Here is a 17,291-nt window from a genome sequence, read left to right as displayed (position 1 = left end):
AACATTGTTCTAAATTTCTCTAAAGTTTGAATACAGTTATGAGCATTGATGTTTCAAAGCAACATTTGGCATGGCTTCAGAGAGGCATGGTGAAAACTGTTCATTTCACTAACATGCTGTCTTGATAAACTCACATTTTGGAATACTAATCAGTTTTTAAAATTAAATACTGTATATCAAAGACTTAAAATGGCTGGAAGCAGGATCTGTGGTTTTTAAGCACCTTGTAAATGGCTGCACTGTAAAAAATGTAGCTGGTTCTGATTACACATCCTATGATCTACGTATCATTGTCTTTATGCAGAACTTATTTAAATGCCTCCTTTTTAAACCATCAATGTATTTTACATATCTGGTTTCTTAAGGTTGTCATAATGAGGGGATGGGTAGTGGGGATGAACTCCCACTTCCTATTAAATGCACCCAATGGCCACCATCCTAAATAACCTCTGACAGCCAAGTCCAGATCCTGTCCGTCACTCGTGGTTTAGCTATCAAGCCTGGCAGAACTGTTCCTACTGACAGGAGAAGGGGCAAAGGCGGGTTACTGGTGCCTTAAAACCAGTTGCTTCAGGCAGATGGGGTTTGTCAGCCAAAGTCAGCCACTCATCTAGGAGAAGGAAAACGCTTGATCTCAAACCTCCGCTGCCTTGCGGCTATGCCCACTCGGGGCAGGCTTCCAGAGTAAACCTTGAGGGAAAAGTCCAGAGCTAGCATCCCTAAGGCAGTCCTATGCTGAATTAAACACTGACTGGCAACTCCTGTGATACCACTGGTGCCAAACTGTTGGTCTCTGCCGTTGCTTTGGATTCATCAGCTGTGTGGAGAGGGGGAGCTTGCTGCATGGGCTTCAGCTTGCCCTCCATATTGTACTGCCCTGGCTTGCGTACACAACAAGGTCACCACATCCAACCGACGAAGGGCCTCATTACATTTATCCTATAATACTGTGGATGCTTGTTCAGTTGGGGCTTTCAGGATTGACTGATGAGATGTTTTGAGTCTGTATGGTGTGAAAGGCTATGGATTTGGGGTATGGGTGAAGATTTAGAGTGTGGTGGGGCAGAATATCCTTTTCTCCTCATTAGTTTTACTGCCTATATAAACTAGACAATATCACAGTCTGAATACAGTAACCTGGTAATAGTCCCAACACGGTGGGACTGCGGATGGAGCAAATCGTGTGTTTGTCTGTGATGGTATACACTTCACACCTTCGTTTCAAATCATTCACAGCAAGTGGGGCATGACTCGGAGAGTTTCAGAGGGTTCAAGCCAGGGCATTTGGTGCCTGCACCTGGGGGGGAGGGAAGCCCTTGGGGTGCAATTTGTTTTAATTGGGGAGTGGGGGCCCAAGTTCCTGCATGGAAATTTAATCTGTTGGAAAAAAGTCCCAATAAAAGGAATTTTAAAAAAATCCTTTCCTGAAATGCTCTGTTATAGGTAAGCACTGGTTGAGTTACTTCCGATTAGCCATACAAATTTGGCCTGATTTGTGTGAGAGGAGGGCTAATAAATGTACATTTTTTCCTCAGGATATATAAAACTATATCCATAAAGGAGTGACAGCACAAGAGTCGGCATAAAATATCCGGCAGCTTTGGGCTCTTACCTTTACAGCCTCTACTTTAATGACTTTGAAATGGATTTGAAAACAGTTTATTGAAACATGTGACTCAGAATCTACCAAGTTTCTCAAAGAGTAATGGATGGAAAATAGCATCTCGTATTTTGGTTAGAGATAGGTGGAGATAGTCAAAGCTACACAGTGGGACTACTACCCCATCAGCCTCTGCATCCAGCACATTATCCTCCACAACTTCCACCATCTCCAAAGGGACCCAATCAGTAAACATAGCTTTACCTCCCTGCTACTCTCTGCTTTCCACAGGGATCATTCCCTCAATGAATCCCTTCTCCATTCATCTCTCCCCACTAATCTCCCTCCAGGCACTTATCCCTGTGGGCAGCCTAAGTGCTACACCTGCCCGTACACCACCTCCCTCACCTCTATTCGGGACCCCAAACAGCCCTTCCATGTGAGGCAGCACTTCACCTTGTGAATCTTCTAGGGTCAGCTGTTGTGTCCGGTGCTCCCGATGTGGCCTCCTCTATGTTGGTGAGACCCATTGTAAATTGGGGGACTGGTCGTCAAGCACCTCCGCATCATCTGCCACAGTGGGACTTCACAGTGACCAAACGTTTAATTTTGATTCCCATTCCCATTCCAACATGTCAGTCCAGGGCCTCCTCTTGTGCCATGATGAGGCCACCCTCAGGGTGAAGGAGCAACACTCTATATTCAGACCCTTCGATCTGATAGTATGAATATTGATTTCTCCTGGTGAACAGAATTTCCCGCCACCTCTCTATTCCCCACTCTGACCTTTTACTTCTCACCTGCCTATTACTTCCCCTGAGTCCCCTCCTCCTCCCCTTCTCCTATGGTCCACTCTCCTCTCCTATCAGATTCTTTCTTCTCCAGTACTTGACCTTTCCCACCCACCTGGCTTCACCTCTTACCTTCCAGCTAGCCTCTTTCCCCTCTCCCCACCGTTTAATTTGGGCATCTCTCCCACCTCTCGGTTCTGATGAAGGGTCTTGGCCTGAAATATCGACTGTTTACTCTTTTCTATCGATGCTGCCTGACCTGCTGAGTTCCTCCAGCATTTTGTGTGTGTTGCATCTGCAGATTTTCTTCTGTTCGTAAGTACGTTGATATGTTAATTAGAGTAAAATATCACCCTGGTGGGAGGATCAGCAACCAGTGGACAAGGTGGTTCATCCAAAAAAAGTTTTACCAGGAAATTATTCAGAACTGTAATATGCTCTCAGTGGCCACGTTTTAGGTGCACCTGCTTGTTGATGCAAATATCTAATTAGCCAATCATGTGACAGCAACTCAACACATAAAAGCATGCAGACGTGGTCAAGAGGTTCAGAAAAATGAGAATGTGATCTAAGTGAATTTGACTCTGGAATGATTGTCAGTGCCAGATGGGATGGGGGGGGGTAATTTTTGAGTATCCCAGAAGTTGCTGATCTCCTGGAATTTTCACACACATCAATCTTGAGGGACGAAAGAGAAAGTCAAACCACCACCCTGTGAATGGTAGCTTTTGGGACAACAACGCCTTGTTAATGAGAGAGGTCAGAGGAAAATGGCCAGATCGGTTCAAGCTGACAAGAAGGTGACAATAACATAAATAACCACACATTACAATAATGGTGTGCAGAAAAGCATCTCTGGATGCACAACATGTTGAACCTTGAGTGAATAGGTGCAACAACAGAACACCATGAATATGTACTCAGTAGCCACTTTATTAGTAACAGAAGTTACCTAATAAAGTGGCCACTGAATGTATTTCCAGTAAGTGTAATGATAGCAGATTTAATAATTTGAAGGAAAGGAATAGAATACTTATTTGGAGGAATTTTTGATTGAAGGACAGAGGAATGAGACAAATTTCTTTCAAAGAGCTAGCACTGGCGCAACAGGCCCTTTGGCTTCCTTAATGGCCCCGTGGTTCTGTTCTATGGATGTGTTCATTTTATTTGTGCGTGCTGTGATTCTAGATGACTTAGTAGATTACGTGCCACACATGAAATACTAAACAAGATTACAGGAAAAGATACTACAGTAGCATGGGTAGAAGATTGGCTGACTGGCAGGAGACCAAGAACGTCAATAAAGGGGCCTTGTCTGGTTGGCTTCTGGTGACAAGTGGTGTTCTGCAGGGCTCGGTGTTGGGACTGCTTCTTTCACATTATACGCCAATCATTTTAGGACAGAATTGATGGCTTTGTGGCCAAGTTTGCAGACAATACTAAGATAGGTGGAGGAGCAGGTAGTGTTGAGTAAGCAGGGAGTATTGGAAAAGGACTTGGACAGATTTGGAGAATTGGCAAAGAAATAGCAGATGGAATTTAGTGTAGGGAATGGTCATGCATTTTAGTAGAAGGAAGAAAGATGTTGACTATTTTCTAAATGGGGAGAAAATTCAGAAATCATGTATGCAGACGGACTTGGAAGTTCCTGTGCAAGATTCCCTAAGGTTTAATTTGCAGGTTAAGTCAGTGGCAAGGAAGGCAAATGTAATGTTAGCATTCATTTCGATAGGACTAGGATCTCTGCTGGGGAAGGTATGACCTGTACAAAAGAGATGGGCTGCACCTGAGCCCATGGGTCATCAATATCCTTATGGGGAGGTTTGCTAGAGCTGTTGGGGTGGGTTTAAACTAATTTGGCAGGGGAATGGGAACCAGAGTGATAGGACTGAGGATAGTGATGTTGGTTTACAAGCAGAGGTAGTTTATAGTGAGACTGTTAGGAAGAACAAGCAATGATAGGCACAATTGCAGTCTGTGGGATGGGTTGCAGTGTAAGTGGGGAGACAATTGAAAAGGGTGACAAATACAGGACTGAAGGTGCTATATTTGAAGGCATTCAATATACAAAATAACGTAGATGATCTGGTAGTGCAGTTAGAGATCGGCAGGTATGACGTTGTGGGCATCACTGAGTCATGGCTGAATGACGATCGTAGTTGGTAATTTAATATCCAAGGATACACAATCTATCGAAAGTACAGGCTGGTAGGCAGAGGAGGAGGAGTGGCTCTGCTGTTAGAAAAGAAATGAAATTTTTAGGAAGTGGTGACATAGGATCAGAAGATGTAGAATCCTTGTGGGTAGAGTTAAGAAACTGCAAGATCCTATTGGGAGTTACTTACAGGCCTCTGAACAGTAGGCAGAAAGTGGTCTATAAATTACAGTGGGAGATTCAAAAAAGCATGTCAATAAAGCTGCTGCGTTCTCCAGCAACTTTGATGTGTGTTGCTTGAATTTCCAGCAACCGCAGAATTCCTTGTGTTTACGTCAATAAAGAAATGTTACGTTAGTTGTGGGCGATTTCAATATGCAGATTGATTGCAAAACTCAAGTTGATGCTGGATCCCAAGAGAGAGAATTTTGTGGAATGCCCCAAGATGGCTTTTTTGAGCATCTTGTGGCTGAGCCTACTGGATTCTGGATGTGGTGTTTCATAACAAACTGGATGTGATTAGGGAGTTTAAGGTAAAGGAACCCTTAGAAATAGGGATCATGATATGATAGAATTCACCCTGAAATTTGAGTGTGAGAAGCTAAAGTCAGACGTATCAGTATTAATGCATACTGATTAATGCATGCATTACTAAATGACAATAAAAGAGGACTGTGTGTCCTCATAATCTAATCTATTATAGTGGAGTAAAGGGAATTACAGATGCGTGAGGGAGGAGCTGGCCAAAGTTGATTGGAAGGGGACACCAGCAGTACGATGGCAGAGCAGCAATGGCTGGAGTTTCTGCGAGCAATTTGGAAGGCACAGGATTGATATACCCAAAGAAAAGGAAGTTTTCCAAAGACAGGAATGCACAACCATGGCTGACAAGGGAAGTCAAAGCCAACATAAAAGCAAAAGAGGGGGCACAAACATTAGTGGGAAGTTAGGGGTTTTAAAAACCAACAGGAGACAACAAAAAAAAACATGGGGGGGGGTGAAGATAAAATATGAAAGTAAGCTAGCCAATATCAAAAATGATTCCAGAAGTTTTTTTCAGATATATAAAGAGTAAAAGAGAGGTGGAAGTAGATATTGGACCATTGGAAAATGATGCTGGAGTGATAGTAATGGGGTAACAAGGAAATGTCAATGAACTGAATAAGTATTTTGCATCTTTCTTCATTGTGGAAGACAGTAGTAGTAGGTCAGAATTTTGAGTGTGCCGAGGGGCAGTAGTGAGACAGTTGCTATGACTAAGGACATGGTGCTTGGGAAACTGAAAGGTCCGAAGGTAGATAAGTTACCTGGACCTGATGGACTACACCCCAGGGTTCTAAAAGAGATAACAGGAACAATTGTAAAGTATTACTAATGACTTTTCAGGAATCAATAGATACCGGCATAGTTCTGGAGGACTGGAAAAGGTGGGGGGGGGGGGTGGTGTGGAGGCAGAAGAAAGGAAATTATAGGCCAGTTAGTGTTTGGGAAGATGTTTGAGGTTTCGGGGTACTTGGCAGGCACATGACAAAATAGGCCAAAGTCAGCATGGTTTCCTTAAGGGAAAATCTTGCCTGACAAATCTGTTGGAATTATTTGAAGAAATTACAAGCAGGATAGACAAAGGAGAATTGGTGGATGTTGTGTACTTGCATATTCAGAAGGTCCTTGACAAGGTGCCACACATGAGGCTGGTAAACAAGAGCTCAGAGTATTACAGGAAATATACTAGCATAGATGGAGCATTAGCTGATTGGCAGAATAAAAGGATTCTTTTCTGATCGGCTGCTGGTGACTAGTGGTGTTCCACAGGGCTCTGTATTGGGACCACTTCTTTTTAAGTTATACGTCAGTGATTTGGATGATGAAATTGATGGCTTTGTGGCCAAGTTTGCAGGCAATATGAAGATAGGTGGAGGGGTAGGTAGTGTTGAGGAAATAGAGAGGCTACAGAAGGACTTGGACAGATTGGTAGATTGGGAAGAGGTGGCAAATGGAATACAGTGTCAGGAAGTGTATGGCCATGCCATTTGATAGAAGGAATAAAAGCATAGGCTATTTTCTAAACGTGGAGAAAATTCAAAAGTCCAAGTCGTGAAGGGATTTGAGAGTTCTTGTAGGATTCCCTAAAGGTTAATTTTCAGGTTGAATCGGTGGTGAGGAGGTTGAATGCAGTGTTGGCATTCCTTTCAAGAGGACTAGAATATAAAGGCACAGATGTAATGCTGAGGTTTATAAGGCACTGGTGAGGCCTCACTTGGAGTATTTTGAGCAGTTTTGGGCCCCTTGTTTAAGAAAGGATGTGCTGACATTGGAGACGGTTCAGAGGAGCTTTATGAGAATAATTCTGGGAATGAAAGGGTTAATGTATGAGCAACATTTGAAGGCTCTGGGTCAGTACGCTGAAATTTAGAAGAATGAGGGGAGGGGATCTCATTGAAACCTATCAAATGTTGAAAGGCCTAGGTAGAGTGGATGTGAAGACGATGTTTCTTTTTGTGGGGGAGTCTAGGGTCAGAGAACACAGCCTCAAAATAGAGGGGCATCCATTTAGAACAGAAGAGAGGAGGAATTTCTTTAGCCAGGTGGTAGTGAATCTGTGGGATTAGTTGCCACAGGTGTCTGTGGAGGTCAGGTCACTGGGTGTATTTAAGGCAGGAGTTGATAGATTTTTGATTGGTCAAGATGTGAAAGGTTATGGAGTGAGGACAGGAGAATGGAATTGAGTGGGAAATGGATCAGCCATGATTAAATGGCGGAGGAGACTTGATGGACCAAATAGCCCAATTCTGCTGCTATGTATTACGGTTTAGAATATAAACACAATGATGTAATGCTGAGGCTTTATAAGACATTGGTCAGACTTCACTTGGGAGTATTTTGGGTAGTTTTGGGCCTCTTACCTAAGAAAGGTTGTGCTGGCATTAGAGAAGGTCCAGAGGAAGTTTGTGAGAATGATCCCAGGAATGAAAGGGTTAACATACAAGGAGCATTTAATGTCTCTGGGCCTGTACTCACTGGAGTTTAGAGGAATGAGGGGGGATTTAATTGGAACATATCAAATATTGAAAGGTCAAGATAAGAGAGGAGATGGAGAGAATGTTTTCTGTCACAAAGGAGTCTAATACCAGAGGGCACTGCCTCAGAATAGAACAGGTGAGGAGGGATTTCTTTAGCCCAGAGGGTGGTGAATCTTAGGAATTCATTGGCACAGATGGCTGTGAAACGCAAATCATTTCGTATTTTTAAAGTGGAAGTTGATAGATTCTTTATTGGCCAGGCCATCAAAGGTTTCTGGGAGATGGCAGGAGAATGGGGTTGAGAGAGATAATTCAGCCATAATGAAATGCTGGAGTAGACTTGATGCTCCCCTGTCTTATGGTTTTAAGGTACTTGAGCAGGACTTGTAAGCTAAATGCAGTTTAAGAATACATAAAGGTTTGAGTCAGAATAAAAGATAATTTGGGGCTGATTTGTCTATAAAGTCATGTTTCAAGAACAAGGGACTCTGCTACATAATTTCCATCTGCTGCATTAATATATATGGTTGATGTAACAAATGAATACCCATTGATACCTGTGTCCTGGAACTACCCAACGTCACTGCTTCCAACACTCGGGACTCCTATCGCATCATGCCATTATTGTGCACATTTGTCTTCTCTGAACTCAAACATCCTGTTTGGTCTTCATCGATTCTGAAGATCTGAAATGTTAATTTCTTTCTCTCTGTATAGTTACTGTCTGACTGGCTGAGTAGTTCCATCAGTTCTTGGTTTTAATCTCATATTTTCAGCATCTGCAGCTTTTGCAATTTGAATGCTTGTCAGCTATTCTTCCTTAGTTCCACTATCCCATATAAACAAATTTGATGCAATATCCGTGCTGCAAATTTCTCTGGAACAGCTAATATCCTCTAGACTACTTGTCATTACATATGGAATTTCCTACAGTGTTTTCATATCAACATTAACACATTTAATCACAAAGTACATTCTGATTTTTTTCATTTCATGTTAACTTTTAAATAATGGTGAGGGGGAATGGGGGAGTTAACAATGAGTTTGTCTGGTAGGTTACTTCAGAAATCTGACTGCCTAAGAGAAAATTTAGAAGCATGGACCAAAATAAGTGAACTCTTCAATTAACAAACGTTGTTGAATGAACTTGTCTTGCCCTAATGAACAGAGTGAATCGGATATCCTTCTATGTCGGTTAATGTCAAGAAAAGTTCCACTTTGATGAAATCTTCAGAATTATCTACTAATAGTCCAGGAAGATCCCATATCAGTATAGGTGATCCCATGTTTCGGTGGGGAGGGAAGGTGGCAGTTGCATGAAGCCGCATTTTCTGCATGTGTCAAGAGACTGGAGTTAAAAAAATACTGTATTGTGTTGATTTATGTCCCTTTTATTCAGCACACATTCTGTGAGAGCTTATTTTATTCTGGATTTCAAGATTTTGGGAAGTGATTTGTGAAGTCTGTAAGAGTGAATTTTGATAATCCAAATGGTTGCAACACAGAGCTGCTCTGTAACCTCTCTGGTCAACGTCAGGGCTTGGGTTTACATTCAGTGGCTTTTTATTCATTTTGTTCCTAAAGTTATTTTTCAAAAAGTATTCCACTGACTTTTGTTACATCCTGAGTCTGAGACAACACGTTCGTTATTCTTGCTGCAGCACATTTTTAATCAAATAGGGCTTTTTTTTCTTTAGAAGCCCAGAGTTAAAAGCTACCCAGTAACAGTTACTCTGTAAAAGTTCATCCAGCTATGCTTTCTTTGTCCGTTTGTAATTCAATGTCTGGTTGACACTGCGTGATGGTTAGTTACCTCTGAGTAAACCAAAATCCTTGATATTGTACTTTGACATGGCACATACAATTTAACCATGAAAGCACCCATCACTTTCTAATGTAAAATCTAACAAGGTTCTGTTTTTGGCTGCAGTTTCAATGTACAAACATGCCCATTAATAACCAATGACCTTATAGCTCACTAATCATGTGTTTGACCATCTGTGGCTTTGTATAAAACCTTGTATGTACTCTTTTCAGATCCATTTAAAAAAAACAGCAGAAATTGGTCACATCCAAATGAGAAGAGTAAGTAGATGAGTTGTTAAGTCTGAAATTAAAAACATGGGAGCTGCCACAAAACAGTAAACATGCTAGAGTTAAGCCAGTGTGATGTATAAGCGTTTTTGAATAAAAACTAATACACATGTAAATAGGCAAAATTAATTTTAATTTAAAAAAATGTAGATCAATGTTTTTAAAAAAGCTCCACAAAATAGATCTTTGTAGTTCCAGTTAGTAGTCTCCTTCAAAGTCTAAACACAAAGACAGGAAAAAACCAAAGGCCAGATACCATTCAAAGAATGGAGAAAGATTTTCATTTATAATTGCTGTGATTTGGGATGCATTACTCAAAAGGCCAGTGGAAACAGGTTCATTGGTAACTGCCAAGAGAATTTGATATACATCAAGGAAATATTTCAGGGTTACAGAAAAAAGAACAAGGGAGTAAAATTAATTGGATAAGAACTAGTATGGACAAACTGGTCCAAAATTCCTCAGCTTGTGATCTTTCCTTCTATGATGCTAAGTACTACCTATCGAGATTCCCAAAGTGCTTTACAAACAATGCAAATGTGTAGTCGCTGTTACAACGCAGAAAATGGTGAAACTAATCTGCACACAATGTTCCACATAATGTCAGAAAGCAACATAACCAGTTAAAATTTTTGATATTGTTCCTTAAGACCTTGAGGGCAGATAGGATTTTGATTTAAGTTCTTATCTGAAAAATAGCACCAATAGTGTCTCAGGCATAGAACAGTGATGATCACAAATTTTTAACATATTAATCCTTATTACCTGTAACAGTTTTACCAATGAATTCAGCAAATTAGTGCCCAGGGTTTCAGTTTTAACTGTGTGTGGGTATTGAGCAGGTGGCTGGCAGAGATCTGGCAAACAGCTGTGACTTCAATAATCCTACAGACATTGGTAGGTATGTGGGGCCATCTCACATGGTTCTTGTGCTTGAGAAGAGCAGATGGAGAATTTCTGTACTCGGGAAGACCAAGCTTTCCATAGTAAAATAAATGTTCCTGAGTGTTTTCAATGTAAGATACTTTTCTGTCTTCATTCAGTCTATCAAGGAAATTAAAGACAACTCCCCCTGCTTCAGCCTGAGTGAAAAGTTTAGTTGACTATTGGTGATGTAATTGGAACACAACGAGCATATATTAAGACTGACTTGCCACCACTTTGTTTGGCAAATTAGATTAAAATTCATTATGTTGGGAATCTTCAACAGAGAGCATTGAAGCTGTCCTGTGTGTATTTTGGAGATCAATAACCATGGAATTAATGAAAAGATACTGCTGCCTGTGCTTATAACCTCATAACTATAATTATGATGGCATTTATTTCAGTGACAAAATAGATGATCAACCTTTCACAAAGTATGGGTACCGGGCTCTTTCCAATTACAGACTATTTTTTATTTTTATTTTCAGGAATGCATGCAATTGTGTAATGAATATTTTGTTTGTATTGGTCTCCATTTTTAAAGAAGTTTTTAATGTAGATGTTTTCTCTGCAGATAAAGTGAACATGGCATAAACAGTTTTTGTATTATCATTCTAAATTATTCTTGAGATTTGATTTTGTAACATTCTAAGCATATTGAGAAACAGTAAACAAAATCACCTCTAGGATAATGATGGAATGTTCACTTTAATGTTCCTTCCATTATTTCTTCCATACACCTCAGAACAGCATACAATTAATACTTGGGTTTGCGCCTATGATCATGTAATTACAGCTTGCATTCATTTGCTTCATGTCATTCCATCTCAGCTTGGCCTGGGACAGGTGATGAATAATGCTTTAGGAATGACCTTCCTTGTGGCGTCTTCTTCAGTTCATATCTGAGACATCGAATGACACCATTAATTGCATCAACACACACTTTCCAGTCCTTGCCATCCTCAGCCAGGTCAAAACCAGTAAAGTATTCCGCTAGAAATTCTGTGGATCAATGGAAACCAGTCAAAGTTACATTTTTACATGATAAATGACTTCTAGAATTTTTTTGAAGTTTTATTTTCAGGCATTTTACAATGATTAAAGAAACACATAAATCTCTGAGAAACGTGTTTATGGAGAAGATTGTAGAATTAATATTGAAAATGCCAGAACATCTGGAGAAGGATTTGAGTGGAAATACAAGAAAAAACATATGTTGGAAATCTAGAGTAAAACTACAACACCTGATAATGGAAAGTGGGTTGATTAATACCTGGAGGAAAACAATAGGCTAATATATTTTGTGTTACTGCTTGTTGGAATGAGTATGGTCGAGCTACAGTCACTTTTTAATTAAAATGATGAGGGCAACTCGGTTATTTTATAAATCCAGTTGTTTTACTAAAAATGCCTCAGGGAAGGAAAGTGAAAAAGCCTATAAATCACAGGAATGTGACCTAGACATTGTACAAGCACAGCTGAAGGACAAAGTCCAGCTGTGTCAATGCTGAAAAGTCACCTCCCTAACATCTGAGGACTGTTCCTAAGGCTAAGAAGGCCTTAAACATGACAGGCTAGTTGTGTACCACCCTGTTATAGGCATGCTTCTGTGTATATGAATATCAAGCAATATTCTTCCTTCACCATTCTTGTCCTTTGTTCCACCAGTAGAACAGATCTGTTAAGTCTGGGATGCTGTGCAACTGAGCTGTGGTCAGGAATGTATGTTGGAGTGCTCAGAGTTGTGTTTGGGTCAAACATGGGCACAATAACCCTTTATAGGTTGTCAATCACACATTTTCTTTAGTTGTTTTACCTGCTCTCCCCCGTACCAGGCAGGACGTTAGGAGGATGAGGGTAACACGGGTGGAATTATACTATGGGTGGGTAATGCAGTCACTGACAGAACTGTAGGTCCTGCAGGATGCAGATGTAGACCTGGGCTTACAGTAAGTGTTAAAAGAATCATAACCTCTTCATAATCAATGCCTGATACAAAGGAATAAAATTACTGTAAAGCTCTGGAACCCAGCTTTTATACAATTGGACTTTCATGGAAAGGTATAGCATGGAAAAAAGACCCTTTGATCCACTGTGTCCACAGTGTTGTCGAACATCCATTTATACTAATCCTACATTCATTTTTATTTCCTCTATCACAATCTCAGAAGACCAATCATTCGTTACTAAGCCCAGCAAACCTCAGTGAACCAGTCCATATCCGATTACAGCAAGACCAGGATAAGACTGATGCTTGGGTTACATGGTAACATACTGGGACTAATTGATGATAACTTCCAGTGCAGAGCGAGTCACCCTGCTGCCTTATCTTTCACAGTGGAATTACCACCATCTGAATTTGCCCCACTAACATCCTCTGGGTATTGTTGACTGGAGGTTCATCTGGACCACACACACAAATGGCATCACCACAAAAGGTCAAGGACTAGCAAGGGTGACACCACCAATCCTACAATAATTGAAAAGCACTATTTCCAGAAATGTGATGGAATAGTTTCCACTTCCCGAAAGAGGTCTAACTGCAAGAACACTTGAGAGACAACACTATCCAGTGAAACGGGGTTTGCTTTATCAGCACACCTCCATGTTAAATGGTGCACAAAACGTGTGGTTTTCAGGCCGAGATTTAACATTGCAATTATGCAACTGGCCTTGAAGATCTTTTCAAAATTCTCCAGTTTATTTCATATTGAAATTAAACATTTTATGAATATGACTATATTCATTTTATACCAAATTCAGATTATCTCCATTTAAAATTGAGAAATAGGCTGTATTGAGAATGACATCAAATTCAGTCAGCTGGAGCTCACCTCGAACAGCATTTATCTTGTTACAGTCAAGAGGAGCTTTTCCTTTCCGAATTGCTCCATACACATTACTCCTGAGAAGCACACTGTCTGGGAAGAGGTGTCTGGTGAGGAAACGGGCTGCTAATTCAGGTCGTGTCCTCTGCTTGGCAAGATGGATCACAGAGGCTGGCAACTCCACTTTCCGGTCAGATCTTCCGAGGCACTCTAGTATAAAAAGATTGAGTACATGTCATCAATCAAACTGTGAACATGAAGGGCAAATTTTCAACCAGTGAAAAATCCCCCAGTAAAGCTTCCTACACACAATAATGGGAAAGAACTGACTCACCCAGTATATAGTTCTATACTGATAATTCAGGAGTTTCCATTGTATAGTAAAATCTTGGTTACAAATTCATTTACATGATCAATTAAACAACACATTTGAAATAAAAGCTTACTGGATAAAGCTTGGAATAATTCAGATGCACCTGGTCATTGCTTACAATTAAAACAAAAATGAGGAAATATCAATATGCAAAGACAGGTGATTCTGCAGGTGCTGGAAATCTTGAGCAACGGGCACAAAATGCTGAGGGATTCAGCAGGTCAGGCAGTATCTATGGAGGAAATAAACAGTTGATGGTTTAGGCTGAGACCCTTCATAATGTAATGAAGGATCTTTGCTCGAAATATTGGCGAAATATGAACAGCAGGCCAGATTGGAAGGTTAGTTTCATGCAAAGATAAGTAACATTATCAGGAAGTATCATTAATTACTGTCCCACAAAATAAGTGACTCTTTTAGTTTCATACTTAATATTGCTGTTTTTATACACAACACACAGCAGTTTGGACAAGAGATTACATCAGTTGTGTACATACATCTACTGATACCACTGAAGATGTGTCCAGAGGCATCGGTAGATGTAGGTACACAACTGATGTAATCTCTTGTCCAAACTGCTTGCACAAGCAGAAAGTGAAGATTCGTCAATTGATTGCCTAATACATTTGTTTACAAGTAAAATGGGATTCCAGTCTTTGTAGGTCAGGGAAAGCTAAGAATGCCCATGGTCTTCCACTCCTGAGACCTGTGTCTCTCCCTGAAGCACACAATGCATTCTCCAATGTCTTAGTTATCAGGAGATGGGAAGGCAGTGAAGACAAATTCCATAACATGTAAGTACTGTACTTCTACTCAATCCAGCTGTGTTGAATGTCTTGAACTATGTCTTAGTAGGGAGGAGACTTTGCACACCCCAGCAGTTATTTACCAAGCAGACATGAAGCCAAATTCTATCATTATGAGGTCCCACCAGAATTTATGTCATAGTTAAGATTTCTTATATTTGGCTTCTGTCTCACTTTGTGCTGTTTTCGTTGGAACACAAAATGAAGTGATATTTATTACTGATCTCAATGATTATTTGCTCTGGTTATCCTTATATGACTGGATATTTAATTTATTTTAATAAAAATATGAAGTAATCCATCTTTGGCATAATGGTTGAGAACAGCAATTATGAAATCAGTTTAAGATTGGTTTACCAGTCTAATGCATTTCAGTGTATTTCTAGAATGTTATCTTCAAATTTTATGGAGGGCAGAGTGTTTTTCTGTAATCCATATTGAGACCAATATATTCTGTGCTTACATCATATCAGGGCATTTGCACAGCAATTACATAAGTAGTGATTACAACACAAACATGCCTTTAGGACTAATATCCATGCTGGTATTTATAGTCCATATCAACTTATTTCCAACCTACCACATCACTCCATCAATACATCCTTTACCTCCCTCCCTTAAGGGACTCTATCAATGTTATCTCCAGGTGCCAGAGCTCCATATTGTTCTGACAAGGTTTCCTTAGTTATACTTTTACAGACGAAAGCAAACAGATTAATTATGAAAATCTGAAATAGGTATCAAAAAATTCATAAGCCGACAAACAATCTAAGCATTCTTGCATCAAAAAAGAACCAAAGGTTGGGTGAGGAGTTTGTCTAATTATTTGATAAATTAATGTTATTTTGAAGTGCTTTTAATGTCATAAATATTATAGTTGTGCTTTCAACAGAGGAATGAGGTAAAAGTGTTACCAATTAATTATTCACCAGAGGTAAAAAAAAACAGCATGGATGTTCAATATGATGACCAAATGCACACCTATCACTGGCAACAGATTTGACTTTGAGTCCTTAATATTTCTTTGTGGTTCGCTTTATCTAGTACACCGACAATTCAATTGCACTTTAAGGCACCTGTTCAGTGACATCTGCATACTTTCAGATTCAGTTTATTTTCTATTTTGCTCTTACTAATGTCAGACACCTGTTGACCTGCATTGCTGCATTTCTCTATGACTATGCAAAAAAAAAGCTTTCTGCGGATGAACCATGGAACTTTACTGAGTGAAACTTGAAAATTAACTGAAAATTAAGACCATGGAATGGTTTCTCCAAGCACGACAATGGTCATATTAACAACAGTGGTTTCACCACATTGTTCTTATTGATGTCCTGCAAGTTTTTGAAGTTATTGGCATGTATCTTGGTTTGTGTGAACTCTCTCTAAATTCATACCAATGGAAGTCAGAAAAGCATGGGACAAGATTGGTAATAAATCAATATTACAATGATGGGAAGGGGATAAGGAGGGGTGGGAGAATGATCCTAAGGGCTCTGAAGGAACAGGACACCCACAAGAGGCTTTTCTTTTGTGCAGGTTAACCACAAGGACCATTGAGACTTCAGCCCTTGACAAGAGGCTGCAATTTGAATGCCTACACTTTTGAGGGAGTGTGCACCACAGGCAAATTCCCATGCTAGCTCTGCCTGCATTTGAGGGCTGAAGGTGATACAAAGGCAAATGAGCTAATATACTGCCTTTTGTTCTCAAAACATGGATGGTAAAACAGTTTTCACAGATGAATCCTCCTGAACATCACCTCCAAAAAGTGCATATGTGAAACAATAATTTCTAATTGTCTAGCAAAACATCCCAAGGCACTTGGCTAAGAACATTAAACAGCACTTGTGCTTGAGCACATTAGGTAGCTTGGGGATGGATGACCAAATGGCTTATTAAAGAGATAGATTTTAAGGAATGTCTCATTGGAGCAAATGGGGAAGTCAGGGGATATACTGAATGCACATTAGAGTTTAGGATCTTGGATATTTTCACAGAATATCTTGAAGCACTGAAGTCCTAATACAAGGAGGCAGGAGAAGAGGAGCGCATTGGCTTGGCCCAGCTGATGTGCATACTACGAAAGAAGATCAGGGTCCTCCGCCGGGCAGAGTGGCATCGGAGGCGGTGTTGTGAAAGGGCCCGAAAACGTGCTGCCTTTATCGCCAACCCCTTCAAGTTCAGAGAGGGCCTCAAGATGGCTGTGGCTCAAGAGAGGGGAGCCATGGAGTCATAAGTAGCTAGCCATCTGGACACAAGCTGGGGTCTGATCAGCCCCGGCTGGGTCACCTGGAGGAGGTTGTATGATGTTGAAAGACCCGAAACACCCGATGATTCCAGGAACATCACTGAAGATGTGTCCAGAAGCATCAATAGATGTATGTACACAACAGGGGAAAAATGGTAAGAATTGCCAGGGTGATATTCTGAACAATTACAGTTCAAGGTTAAAGAAGTTGACTGTTGAAGGTGGAGCATTTTAAATTCAGAGATAAACAAGAGGCCAGTGTCAGGGGTATCAGCTAGCAAGGCAGTGATAAGTGAACTTATGCAAATTGAGACACTGTTTAGGATAACATCAATTTTACAGGACGTAGGATGAGGATACCAGCCAGGTGCTGGAAAAGTCAGATCTAACAAAGGCATGGGTGAAGGTAATAGCAGCAGAACAGTTAAGGTGTTGTTATGGAAACATGA

At 40.4% G+C, this 17,291-nt stretch overlaps 1 protein-coding gene across 2 annotated transcripts in view; it reads right to left on the bottom strand.

Moving 5' to 3' along the window:
* Nucleotides 1–9,785: 9,785 nt before the first annotated feature.
* Nucleotides 9,786–17,291, bottom strand: part of LOC134348133 (BEN domain-containing protein 2-like) — a 165,425-nt gene continuing 157,919 nt past the window's right edge. For both annotated transcript variants that reach the window (XM_063051062.1, XM_063051063.1), the window contains 2 exons: nt 13,419–13,622; nt 9,786–11,586 (listed from right to left, as the gene is read on the bottom strand). In XM_063051062.1, the coding sequence (XP_062907132.1) occupies nt 11,402–11,586; nt 13,419–13,622 (389 nt within the window). In that variant the 3' untranslated portion in view covers nt 9,786–11,401. The remainder of the gene's footprint in view (nt 11,587–13,418; nt 13,623–17,291) is intronic.

The sequence above is a fragment of the Mobula hypostoma genome, chromosome 6 (assembly GCF_963921235.1).
Source record: "Mobula hypostoma chromosome 6, sMobHyp1.1, whole genome shotgun sequence".
Classification (NCBI taxonomy): domain Eukaryota; kingdom Metazoa; phylum Chordata; class Chondrichthyes; order Myliobatiformes; family Myliobatidae; genus Mobula; species Mobula hypostoma.
Note: the sequence above shows the minus strand (reverse complement) of the source record. Positions and strands in the feature narration are given on the sequence as shown.